Source organism: Stigmatopora argus, chromosome 18, assembly GCF_051989625.1.
Source record: "Stigmatopora argus isolate UIUO_Sarg chromosome 18, RoL_Sarg_1.0, whole genome shotgun sequence".
In the NCBI taxonomy this organism is placed as follows: domain Eukaryota; kingdom Metazoa; phylum Chordata; class Actinopteri; order Syngnathiformes; family Syngnathidae; genus Stigmatopora; species Stigmatopora argus.
Genome location: NC_135404.1, coordinates 1769516 through 1783397, shown reverse-complemented (window position 1 = coordinate 1783397; position 13882 = coordinate 1769516). Strand labels below are relative to the sequence as shown.

The 13882-nt window shown below is 41.7% G+C and overlaps 1 protein-coding gene across 2 annotated transcripts in view; it reads left to right on the top strand.

Moving 5' to 3' along the window:
- myo15b (myosin XVB) overlaps positions 1 to 13882 on the top strand; it is a 184074-nt gene that overhangs the window by 46802 nt on the left and 123390 nt on the right. For both annotated transcript variants that reach the window (XM_077625198.1, XM_077625197.1), the window contains exons 10-14: positions 6277 to 6338; positions 8212 to 8296; positions 10865 to 10897; positions 13603 to 13683; positions 13762 to 13859. In XM_077625198.1, the coding sequence (XP_077481324.1) occupies positions 6277 to 6338; positions 8212 to 8296; positions 10865 to 10897; positions 13603 to 13683; positions 13762 to 13859 (359 nt within the window). The remainder of the gene's footprint in view (positions 1 to 6276; positions 6339 to 8211; positions 8297 to 10864; positions 10898 to 13602; positions 13684 to 13761; positions 13860 to 13882) is intronic.

Below are 13882 nucleotides of genomic sequence, written 5' to 3'. Positions count from 1 at the left end.
TGCTCTGAAACTTCTTGCTCAGAGGTGCATGTTGGGACTTCTGTGTTTTTGTGCAACATGCCTTCCTCAGGTGTCCTATTTTCCCACAGTTGTGACACTTTGATTCTTTGAAATAACATTCATTGGCATTGTGGTTTTTGCCCTTACATCTGTAGCATGCTTTAGTTTTGTCTGTCTTTACCTTGTAAATTGCTCCCGTGCCGACAAGTTCACCATCAGCTCCTCTTAGCTGTCGTGTGTCTTGGTCAGCAATCTCCATATTGAGTGCAATTTCAAAAGCTTTTGCAAATGGGAGTCCATCCTCAGAAAGCAATCTTCTTTGGCACATTTCATTTTTGATTCCACTCACGAACCTGTCTCGCAGTGCCGAATCCAAATTAGCGCCAAACTCAATTTTCTGCTTGTTGCTTTAGTTCTGCTACATACTGTGCCACAGTTTGAGTCGTCTTTTGATTACATTTATTAAAATGGAATCTTTCTGTGACCAATATTGGCTTTGGCTCAAAATGTTCCTTCAAAATCCTCACATTGTCATCGAAAGACTTATCTTTGGGCTTGTCCGGTTGGACCAAATTCCTCAAAAGTCCGTATGTGGTAGCTCCCATTACGCTTAGCAACACGGCTACATACTTCTCTGGGTCGATGTCGTTAGCATCAAGGAACTGCTCCAACCGCTCGATATATGCGGTCCACGGCTCATTTTCAGGCTTATATTCATCAACGTTGCCAATTTGGGCCATTGTACTCACTAGTAGTGACAGTGTCTCCTTTGTCTTTTTCCCTCCGCAATTTATCCTCATCGCCAGTTGTACTGTATTGAAGAAGCGAGCCAGCACACAGTCATCCGTTTACGTCTTTTTACTTAGAACCAAGTGTGCAACCAATATATACACCAAAGTACGCATGCGCGTAATAGGTTGGAATACGTAATAGGTTGGAATACGTAATAGGTTGGAATACGTAATAGGTTGGAATACGTAATAGGTTGGAATACGTAATAGGTTGGAATACGTAATAGGTTGGAATACGTAATAGGTTGGAATACGTAATAGGTTGGAATAGGTAATAGGTTGGAATACGTAATATGTTGGAATAGGTAATAGATTGGAATACGTAATAGGTTGGAATACGTGATAGGTTGGAATACATAATAGGTTGGAATACGTAATAGGTTGGAATACGTAATAGGTTGGAATACGGAATAGGTTCGAATACGTAATAGGTTGGAATACACCACAGGAGACATGTTGTGTTGTGACTTTGAATGAACTCCAAAAGGTGCGCTTATATATTGCAATGTTAAAAGCTTAAAAATGTTGTGTGGAGAATAAACACAGTAAAAAAATAAATTAAAAAAAAGCTTGAACCCATGTATATTTTTTCTTTTTTCTTTTGTTTTTCAACTGCTACAATACCATTGGTGGGCCCTCAGCCACGAGGCACTCATGTCAGCCAAGTTTCTGCTATGGATAATGGCGTTTTTCCGAGAATACGAGAATAAAACAAGTACAGACGCTCCCCTACTTACGAACGAGTTAGGTTCCGAGCGATTGTTCATAAGTTGAATTTGTTTGTAAGTTGATTCAGTGCTATATTTTGTATTATAATTTATGTTTAAGGCCTATATAAGTATATTGAAGGTTTATATAAGTGCATTTTTATGTTTAAGGCTTGTATAAGTAACACGCATTGGTTTGTACTGAAAAAAACATTTGATAAAATGGAGAGAATATGTACAGTACTGTATAGAGAGAGAGATTTATGTATTAGAAACTGGCCGAAAGAAGCGATCTAATGACGATTGCACAGTTTTCTTCTTTTTTTCATCATAAATGATGCGGTAGCACTGTATGGCATCATTCAATTGATTTGCAAACTTTGTGCAACGTTCAATATTTGGGTCCTGCTGCTCGATCTTTCTGTTTATAAATGGTACTGACGGTCGAACGATTCAAGTTGTATATATGTGCAACGCTCACCACTAACGCGCATCAAGCTTCGTTATTATTGCCACTCGTTTCAAATGAAATGGCTTGCCTCTTCCTTGCAACTCCCTCAATAGAAGCCTTTCGCTTTTTACCAACCATATTCAATAATGGATGCATGAGATATTTAATGATACAAATGAAAAAGGTTCTTTGCACACTGGAGATACGTTCATGCACTTCCACATTGCAACGAAGAAGAAGGTAGATGCTGGGTGAGCTGAGCCCTCACAGCGCCAGGCGTCGGTATTAGCGGCGGAAAGAAGCACTCCTCGGAAAAAAGTACAAAATCGAACTTACGAACATTTTTCGACATAAACGCAATTTGCAGACATGTTCGTATGTACCCGTTGTTCGTAAGTCGTATGTTCATAAGTAGGGGAGCGTCTGTACATACCTGTCAACCTCGGCGAATTGCTCCCCTTATTAATGATTGCAATTCCCCTTATTAAGTGACAATAAACCGTACAAATGCAACACGGCACATATTTACTCAGATAGGACGCACTTAAAAGTCTAAAATTTTCCCCGACGTAAACGGGGTGCCAGTCAGTGCGCCTTTTGTATGCACTAAATTCAAGATTCTGTAGATGCCGCTGTATGATGCTGGCATCTTGACTGTCTGGGTACATTATTATATTTATATAGTGAAAAGGGTGGAAGTGACTGATGCACGTGCACATATCATCAAATCAAATCAAAAGCCTTTATTGTCATCATACACAGCTGTGTATAACGAAATTGGTGGTGCTACTCCAAGCTTTTCAAAGTGTGTTTTCCCAGTAAAAAAACATAAATAGTATTATAAAAGTATAAAAAGTCACATCCCGGCTAGGTGAATTCTAAAGTAGTGCACATAATTCTAAAATATTGCCAGATTCTGAAATATTGCCAGATTCTGAAATATTGCCAGATTCTGAAATATTGCCAGATTCTGAAATATTGCCAGATTCTGAAATATTGTACAGATTCTAAAATATTGCACAGATTTCTAAGATATTGCATTGTTATTGCACACCTGGAAGTTAATGCACAGAAGGGATTGTGGGTCGTGCTACCTCAAGTTCTCAAGTTCCGTAGTTTGCCCATGCCTGGTCTATACACACACGAGAACAGGACAAATTGAAAAACATATACACACAACGCCAATAATACGCAACTTATTATTAATTGTGATCTTAGATATTAATGCTCTGACATTGTCAATGCAATCAATGACAAACTCTCTCTCTCTCATAATTATAATTTTGAGAGCGAGAGATCAACTGGTTGATCGCTTTCAACAGTAAACTCTCTCTCTCTCTCTCATGATTATAATTTTGAGAGCGAGCGAATCCAGCGACGAATTGTCCATTCGCCGGAATGTCCGGCGATGAATCCGGCGACAAATTGTCCGTTGACGAAATGTCCGGCGACGAAATGCCAGTTCGACGAACTGTCCGGCGACGAAATGTCAGTTCGACGAACTGTCCGGAAACCAAATGTCCGTTCGACGAAACGTCCGGGGACAAAGTGTCCGTCGACCAAGTGTCTGTCGACGAAACGTCCGGATACCAAAAAAACTGTCCTTAAGTCTATTTGTCCGTGCTTTGTGAGACCTGTAGCGTCTGCCAGACGGCAGCAGCTGGAACAGATTGTGACCAGGGTGGTATTGGTCCCTGACAATGTTCCTGGCTCTGCTGAGGTAGCGAGGGCTGGCAATGTCATCCAGTGAGGGCAGAGAGCAGCCGATGATCTTCTGGGCAGTGTTGATCACTCTCTGCATGGCCTTTCTGTCAGCTTCCGTGCTTCCAGCGTACCACACTGTAATGCAGTATGCCAGGATGCTCTCCACAGTGGCTCTATAGAAGGTTACCAGAAGCTTAGTGTCCAAGTTGTTCCTCATGAGTACCCTCAGGAAATTGAGTTGCTTCTGGGCCTTCTTCACCAGTGCCACACATAACTTTTTTTGCATGAGTAAAGGATTCTTTAACTTCACGCCGTTCGTTCGGAATGCTAGGGTTCACATTGGCAAAGGGGAGCAGACACTCGACCTTTAAAGGTGGCTGATGGTGATTGGCCTCACCAGTGGCTGCTCCACCCTGGCTTCTGTCTGACGTTCGACCTGCAGTAAAATAAAAAAAATCCACCTGCCTCAGGTAAGCAACCTCAGTAGGGAGGGGCAAAGTCCCTAAAAATTGAGGAGCACTTCACAGAAAATAACCCAAAGAAGATGTGGCAAGGCATACGACATATTACCAACTACAATAACAATAATATGTCTGTTAATGCAGATTTCTCACTAGCGGAGAAATTGAACCGTTTCTTTGCCCGCTTTGAGACTGACAAATCAGACCCAGTCTCAACACCCCCACCACCACCCGGCAGCAATACACTGACGTTCCGGGAACAGGAAGTGAGACTGGTAATGCGGTCCGTGAACACCAGGAAGGCTGCTGGCCCAGACGGAGTACCTGGGAAGGTGCTCAAAGCCTGTGCTGACCAGCTGGCTGGAGTCTTCACAAATATTTTCAATTGTTCCCTGCAACTATCCATCATTCCATCTTGTCTGAAATCTGCCACCATCATCCCTGTCCCCAAAAAGCCAACCATTGGCGGCATGAATGATTATAGGCCTGTTGCCCTCACGCCTGTGATCATGAAGTGCTTTGAAAAGTTGGTAGCCCGCCATATCAGGAATACAATCTCTCCCTCAATTGACCCTCACCAGTTTGCTTATAGAGCAAACAGGTCCACTGATGATGCTATTGCCATTGCTCTTCATACAGCACTGAGCCACCTGGAACACCCTGGGAACTACGTTAGGATGCTCTTCATTGACTACAGCTCAGCCTTCAATACCATAAAACCGGACATTCTGACTGACAAACTCTCCCACCTTGGACTATCCTCTTCAATCTGCTGCTGGATAAAGGACTTCTTGACCAACCTCCCACAGACTGTTAGACTTGGTCCCCACCTCTCTTCCTCCATTACTCTTAGCACTGGCTCCCCTCAAGGCTGTGTACTGAGTCCTCTTCTGTACTCCCTGTACACCCACGACTGTACACCCACCCACCAGTCTAACACCATCATCACATTCGCTGACGACACCACTGTGGTCGGACTCATCTCAGGAGGGGATGAGTCGGCTTACAGAGATGAGGTCAACAATTTGTCTTCGTGGGGCTCGGTGAACAATCTCACACTGAACACCACGAAAACTAAAGAAATCATCCTGGACTTTCGCAAACACGGCACAGATCTGGCCCCACTCCTCATAAATGGAGTATGTGTAGACAGGGTCTAGTCCTTTAAATTCCTGGGGGTCCACGTCACGGACAAGCTCTCATGGTCTACAAACACCACGGCAGTGGTGAAGAAGGCTCAGACACGACTCCATTTCCTCAGGGTACTTAGGAAGAACAACTTGGGCACCAATCTTCTGAGAACCTTCTATAGAACCACTGTAGAGAGCATCCTGGCGTACGGCATCACAGTGTGGTACGCTGGAAGCACGGCGGCAGACAAAAAGGCCATGCAGAAAGTGATTAACACTGCCCAGAGGATTGTCGGCTGCTCTCTGCCCTCACTTGAAGACATTGCCAGCCCTCGTTACCTCAGCAGAGCCAAGAACATCATAGGGGACCCTTACCACCCTGGTCACAATCTGTTCCAGCTGCTGCCCTCTGGCAGACGCTATAGGTCCCACAAAGCACGGACAAATAGGCTTAAGGACAGTTTTTTCCCCACATCCATCAGGAATCTAAACTCGCGCTAACATAACACACATTCCCCTCTGCGGTATATGAACAGATGTTTGGTTGGTGATCTGCCTCCTACTAGCTGACTGAGGAAAGGTAAGTGGAAGACAGTGAAAGGTAAGCGCGAGGTAAGCGACCTGTATCCTCAACAGCGGAATGACAAATTACAAGTCCGTAACTTACACTTATTAGGTCTTTTGCCGATTAAACGTAGCTTATGGAGAAGCACCATCAATTTCGTCACACGCAGTTTCTGCGTGTGATGACAAGTAGGCTTTTGTGTTGTGATAATGACGACAGGGCCTATGTCCGATTATGATTATTATTATTATTATTAAAAGGGAAGAAGTAAACATTAAGGACTTCCATGATTGATTTTGATTCTGATTTATGTGACATGTGTATGGTCTGATTATTTTTTTTCAACACAATAAAAAAAATGCATGAACTTACAAGACAGATGATTCCATAATTTTTGTCAGGGATTGTGTATTCGAAATCAATTTTACCTTGTATTTTACCTTGTCACCATTTCTTATTTTTTGAAGGACATCATCGACAGATGGATGCAAACATTGACGACTGGTTTGGCCTGGACATAGGACCATTGGTTCGTGGTATCCAAATGACCCTCCCCCCTTTCCCTAAATAGCATGAACTTTAGATTAATGAGGGCTTATTTTCTCTGGGAAAACATCATCTGATAGTTAATTTAAAAGGAAATTCACGGAATGCGGGAGTTTGAAATTGGCATTGATGATTGAGTGTTAATTTATCATCCTAATTTATGTATGTCTACATATTTACTTACATATTTTTATGTAGGTGATTTATAATTTTTAAATTTGAAGTAACTTTATATCACATACACGTGTAGCATTTCAATGATTGACTACAGAAAACTCATCTCATTTTCTGAAGCACTTCATCCTCACTAGGGCCATGGGGGTTGCTGGAGCCTATCCCAGCTGACTTCGGGCCAGAGGCGGGGCACACCCTGAATTGGTGGCCAGCCAATCGCAGGGCACAAGGAGACAAACAACCATTCACGCTCACAGTCATACCTAGGGGCAATTTAGAGTGTCCAATCAGCCTACCATGCATGTCTTTGGAATATGAGAGGAAACCGGAGTACACGGAGAAAACCCACCCAAGCCCATGGACAACATGCAAACTCCACACAGGTGGGCCGACCTGGATGTGAACCCAGGTCCCCCACTGTGAGGCCGACACGCTAACCACTCAGGAGCCGGGCCGCCCCACAGAAAACTCATACATTTTGAAAAATCATTTTCATTTAAATTTTAGATTATGAAAATAGGATTATCATATGATAATAGGGTGGGCCGCTGGACAAGTCCTTAGCATGTTGGCCTCACAATTCTGGGGTTGGGGGTTCGATCCCAGGTCGGTCCTCACTGTGTGGAGTTTGCATGTTCTCCACGGGCTTGTGTGGGTACTCCAGTTTCTTCCCACATCCCAAAAACATGCATGGTAGGGTTTTTCAGTACTCTAAATTGTCCATAGGTATGAGTGCGTGCATGAATAGTTGTCCGCCCCCTTGTGCCCTGCGATTGGCTGGCCACCGATTCAGGGTGTTTCCCCCACCTGGTTCCCATAGTTAGCTGGGATAGGCTCCAGCAACACCCCACTACCTTTGTGAGGATAAGCAGTTAAGAAAATAAATGAATGATGATGACATTTAGGAAATTGAATCAAAGACTGCCATCATTGTGTTGCCTGTTAGTTGTTTTATTTTTTAAATAATTTTATATGCAGCAGGTTTGTTTCTTGTATTAAAACCATGCACAATACTTTAGATGCAACTCAAATAGATTTTTTAAATTATAGTATCAACTCTGATGTGAAATATTTAATTTCATTTATTACTCATTTCTTTGTATGAAACTAGAGTATTTTTTTAATTAGAAACATTATATTGCTTGAATTTGGAAGTTTAATTGGAAATTAGATAATGAACTTGACAAGGCACATTTTAGACAGTGTGGTTTCACATAAAAGTTTGTTTAACAAATTCATTTCTAAACATGTTCAATGTTTATTCTCTTCATCCATCCGTCTTCTTATCCCGTTTGCGGGTGCCAAACAACTTACTTATTTAATGTCTTTCACAGATGTGTTATCCAACTGAAGATTTCAGAGCAGTAGCCCTTTATTGGCATGTTACACCTGTATACTAATCATGGGGTCTAATCAACATCTTGACATGGCACCTGTGTGGTGGGATGGATTATCTCAGCAAAGGAAAAATGCTTAACTATCAGATTTAGACACATTTCTGAGCTATATTTGAGAGATTTTGGAAAATATTTTAGATACATTTAAGTTATCACATGAATATAGGAACAAAATAAGTTACATTTTTTGTCTAGTGTATAAAGTATATACGCACACACATTTATTCACAACAAAGTGCCTCAAAATATAAATATGAACGAGTACGTATGATTTTTTTTGTGTAGGAGATGGAGAGAGTAGCTGTGCTAAACCGGAGAATGAGAGGAGGAGGAGGTATTGGACCAATGCAGCCTGGTTTATATGGTTCAGGTAGGCAGTCAAACATTCAAAACATCACTGCCTGGGATGGAATATGTTAATACATCATGTGTATGACCTGTGTTCACAATCATAGACAATACTCTTCATCTCATGAATGGAGTGCAGGTGCTTTTTTTAAATCCTAGATACCACGGCACATTCAAGGACATAGACAAAGTACAATGTGAAGGATGGTTCAATTAACTTTGCCATTCAATGTCCAAGGCGTGCTCTATTTTCAAGTTACCATACAGCAGTATTAGTGCTTTCTGCAGATTCGTCATTGCTTCACAATTTTCAACTGTTTTTTAAAGTTTTGATTGGGGACATGAAACAGAATGACTTGCTTGCTAGTCTCTATCAGCAGCAATAAATTTTGAAATAAACGTATTGCAATAAATGTTCCGTATAATGTATTCCTATATGAACTCTCTGCGTTGATGATTACACCGGCGCGATCGATCACGTAAAAATCCACGTTGAAACTCGTAACCAGAAGACAGATGATGAAAAATGGCGGTGAAAAATGGTGTAAGTCAGGGCACCGCTTCTTCTTTGGCGCTGAAATGGCCCCGGCATACGAGCAATTTGAGATACGAGTAAAATTTTGAGCAGTTATTTATCTTGAGATACGAGACAAATTTTGATATACGAGCAGACAGCAGACGCGAGAGGCTGCTCATAAGAACATCATGGGCACTGTCTCTCTCCCCCCAACTCCCTCGTGTAATGTCTCTCTGTTCGCAACTCCCTCGTGTAATGTCTCTCTGGTGGCAACTCCCTCGTGTAATGTCTCTCTGGTCGCAACTCCCTCGTGTATTGTCTCTCTGGTCGCAACTCCCTCGTGTAATGTCTCGCTGGTCGCAACTCCCTCGTGTAATGTCTCTCTGGTCGCAACTCCCTCGTGTAATGTCTCTCTGGTCGCAACTCCCTCGTGTAATGTTTCTACGAGCACTGGGCAAAGCGTTACATTTTTTCACAGTTTTTTTCCCTGTTAGTCAGAGTGAATGCCGTTTATACTACTTCTCATTGTGAGGACATTTGTGTGCATCATTATTTGTTACTTTGTTAATAGATGGCGAATTAGAACAAATAAAAATGTTTTTCCAATCCAATATCCTGTTTTAGGTGTTTTATTCCGTGTGCGGTCGATTGGTCGCCGGTCTTTTGGTCGTGGTCTTTTGGTCGCCCCGACCGCGACAACGGGCGACCAAAAGACCGGCGACCAAAAGACTGACGACCAAAAGACCGACGACCAAAAGATCGAAGACCAAAAGACCGGCGACAAAACAAGGTAAAACAAAACGGTCTACGCATCAATAAAAGCCAACAATGGCCATGAGCAGTTTCATTGAGCCGACGTGTGAGTGTATAAGAGTTTGTATGTACATGTGTTGTCCCTTTAAGAAGCTACGTCAGTCAGGGTCATAACAAGTTCTCCAACAAAAAACAATAAAAGTCCGGGAAATTTGGAGCTTTTCTTTAGCCTAATAATTACTAAGGCATTAAGTATGACTAAATAGTAATTCACAGTTTGTATTTAGGGAATTTGAGCAACGATTTAAATGGTAATTATCATTTACCTTCCGGGCGACCAAAAGACCGGCGACCAAAAGACCGGCGACCAATCGACCGTGTACCGTTTTTTTCAGAGGGTTGGAACAAATTAATTTGTTTTTAGTTCATTTCTATGGGAAACGTTCTTTTGAGTTACGAGAAAATCGACATACGAGCTAAGTCCCGGAACGCATTAAGCTCTTATCTCGAGGTACCACTGTATTTGAAGTATTTACATTTTTTTATATATAGATTCTATTTAGATATTAATACATTACAGTCTTTTCATATGCTCATAACTGTAGTATGTGATAAATACAATTCATAATAATTGTGTACTTTTGTGTATTTTGTATAGGCACAAAAACATGTAGTAGGGTAGTAATAATAGGGGCACTCCAACTTCACAGTTTTTCGATCATCGCGGCCATGTCTGGTCTACATTGTCCGCGATATTCGAGGGATTACTGTATTTCATGTAGAGCGATGCCATCAAAGTTAATTGAAAGCGTGGTTGGCAAACTGTGTTTTTTTGGCACCAATACGGAGGTATCTCAGATAATTTCATAATAATATCCTGCAGAGATATGATGGTTTTCATTTGATATTATAAAATATGGCACGTGTGATCTTTGGACTGCACGGTGAATGTTTCATTTCTGTATGTTTTTCCAGTCAGAATTAGATGTCTTTAGGGTATTTTTTGGGCTGATTTATTGTAATAGGTTTGACTATAATAATAACAGTATATAAAGATGATGTGCTGAGAAAAGAAAATACATGCAAGATACGCATGGGATATGTTTTACATGCTAGTATATAAAGACAAAATAGAAATTATTAAAAACAAAAAAGGGGACTACAGACTTAAAAATGTTGACAAAATGAAAGTATGAGTGTGAAAGGTTGTTTGTCAGTATGAGACATGCGACCGTCTGGCAAACTAACAAAAAATGAATAAATGAATGAATGTTATCAATTTATTGAATGTAATCCCAGCTCATCTTTCTTTTTATTTAGGTATGGCTACTTCAATGTCAGGATATCCTATGGGTAAGTGAAAGTTGTTATTCTTAAGGTATGAGGGTCTTTAAAAGGTCATTTTACACTGGCAGTATTTTTTGGAATAATCTCAACACCAAGCTCTTCTGTCCCTCCTACTGTTCACTTCACTGCTGTAGTCCTGTCCTGAACTACTCGAAGATTTCCTATACTAATCCAGTCATCCTCATGCAGTACCACAGATCCCCTTTCTCTAGATCTACAAAGACACAATGTGCCTTCTTCTCACCTTCCAATTACTAGCCTATATGCAAACATTAAGTTTGTGGTACTGTTCTTCGGCATAAATTCATTCTGCTGCTCCCAATAACTTACTGGTGTCCTTTGTCTAGCCCAGAGGTGGGCACACTATTCCACAAAGGACCGCAGTGGGTGCGGGTTTTCATTCCAACCCATAAAGAGGACACCCTTTCACCAATCTGGTTTCCTACAAGTGCAATCAGTGAATTGCAGTTAGGTGCTTCTTGTTTCAGCAGAAACCCCATTGGTTACACTGTCTTACTGGATACAAAAACCTGCACCTACGTTGGCCCTTGAGGTTTGCCCACCCCTGGTCGAGCCTCAATCACTTTCTCCCATAATTTAATGGATGACTCATTAGCTTTATTTCCTATAGTTTCCCAAACTCTTAATATCTCCATAATTCTTGAAGAAGGGCACCAGTATGCTTCTCCATTCCTCAACCCTGTCATTTCCTTTTAGATTCAGTATATTAAATAACTGTTAAAAAAACAACTCTATAGCTACCTACCTCTGCAAGACAATTCACAGTCATATGGGCCAACTGCCTTTTCATTATTCATCCTGTTCTTTGCCTGTCTATAGCCTGTCAGCTTTGCTCTTCCTTGCAATTCCTGGTTCATCACAGGTGCCTCTACTACTAACTCTCATTTTCACCATTCATTAATTCCTCAAAATATTTTTTCCCTCTTCTTAGCACGTTACTGGCCTCTGTCAACACTACCATCTCTGTCCTTTATCACTCCAATCTGCTGGACCTCATTTCCATCTCTATCCACCCTGACGAGATAATTTTCTCATCTCATCTCTCACCTCATTTTCTGAACCGCTTTATCCTCATTAGGGTTGCGGGGGGTGCTGGAGCCTATCGCAGCTGTCTCCGGGCCAGAGGCGGGGTACACCCTGAATCGGTGGCCAGCCGATCGCAGGGCACAAGGAGACGAACAACCATGCACACTCACACCAATACCTAGGGGAAATTTAGAGTGTCCAATCAGCCTACCATGCATGTTTTGTGGGAGGAACCCGAAGTACCCGGAGGAAACCCACGCAGGCCAGGGGAGAACATGCTAACACCACACAGGTGGACGTGACCTTGATTTGAACCCAGGACCCTAGAGCTGTGAGGCCGACGCGCTAACCACTCGCATCACCGGGCGATAATTGTATCAAACTACTAAAATACATTTGAAATAAAATAAACAAAACAATGATAAAAAGCTACCACTTGAGCAGTTCGGTAAAGAGTATTTACTTGATAAAGTTTAATGGGGTGCAGTGGGATGGGCTACTAATAGGAGGGCCTATTCAGAAAGATTAAAGCTGATAGGTGGGCATGCAATGCTTTACACGTCCATAGTACAAAAACTAAACGTGCACAGTCAAATAATCAAACAATAGTTAAGGGTATCGTAAATTCAAATGAACCAAACCAAAAGTCAAGTATCTGACTTAAGCCAAACTATTTACGGCTAAAATACACTATTGCCAATGGCCCGGATACAAAAAGTATTTTTTTATTTTGGCACAAGTTTACAGTGGGTAAAACATTGATAAATATCACAGTGTATTTTGCACTGCTCCCTGTGGGCAGAAGTAATTACATTAGTAAAAAAGCAATACAATTCAACAAATTCCAAATACATCAATAAAGCACAATAGACGTTATCTGAAAGTAGACACAATCAAAATAAAGTTTAATACTTTTTTAAAAAACATGGTTTTTCAGCTAGTACTATTGACTGGGGAGACTAACAGGATAACTGGAATCTATAGGGTTAGAAAAAGTTTAAATGAGCCATAACCCTGTACCTAAAACCACTACTACTAGTAACAAATCACTAGGGCTGCAGCTACCGATTCACTAAAAGTGACATGCTGACAAAGGACACTGAAAAAGAGCGGGATATAAGGACTAGGGCAAATGAGATAGGTGTGGACACTGAGGTAATCAGGGGAGGAAAAACTATCATAGCGTATACCTGGAAACACCAAAATACACAGGATAGTAAACAACATAATTTAATGCCACTTTTTTCCCTTGAATCACTTCTTTCATAATTTTTTGATTCATTATCTACAGAGCCAAGTATATATTGTATTCATAATTGGGCTGCCCGATGGGGCGAGTGGTTAGCGCGTCGGCCTCACAGCTCTGGGGTCCTGGGTTCAAATCCAGGTCACGTCCACCTGTGTGGAGTTTGCATGTTCTCCCTGGGCCTGCGTGGGTTTCCTCCGGGTACTCCGGTTCCCTCCCACATTCCAAAAACATGCATGGTAGGCTGATTGGACACTCTAAATTGCCCCTATGCATGGGTGTGAATGTGCATGGTTCTCTCCTTGTGCCCTGCGATCGTAACAGATGCCCTATGAGATTGGATTGTATCACATTGAAAAGAGATTGATGTGGCAGTATTCTTCATTCATCTTAATGTCTCATTGTGCTTTCCATCAAGGAATGCCAGTCAACCCTACAATGCCAAGCTACAGTACAACTCCTATGACCCCAACTATGACATCCATGCACACTATACCAGGTCCTGTTTCAACATTTCATCTAAAGATTGTTTAGTCAATTAATGATTGCAGTCCTTATGGCTACCATCTTCCCACAGTGATGATGATGCCTCAAGCTCCTATACCCTCAATTACTGACCCCATGCAGCTGACAGCAACACAGCAAGCTCTCATAAACCAGCAGGCTTTGATAATGGTTTGAATAAACATGTTTGGTTT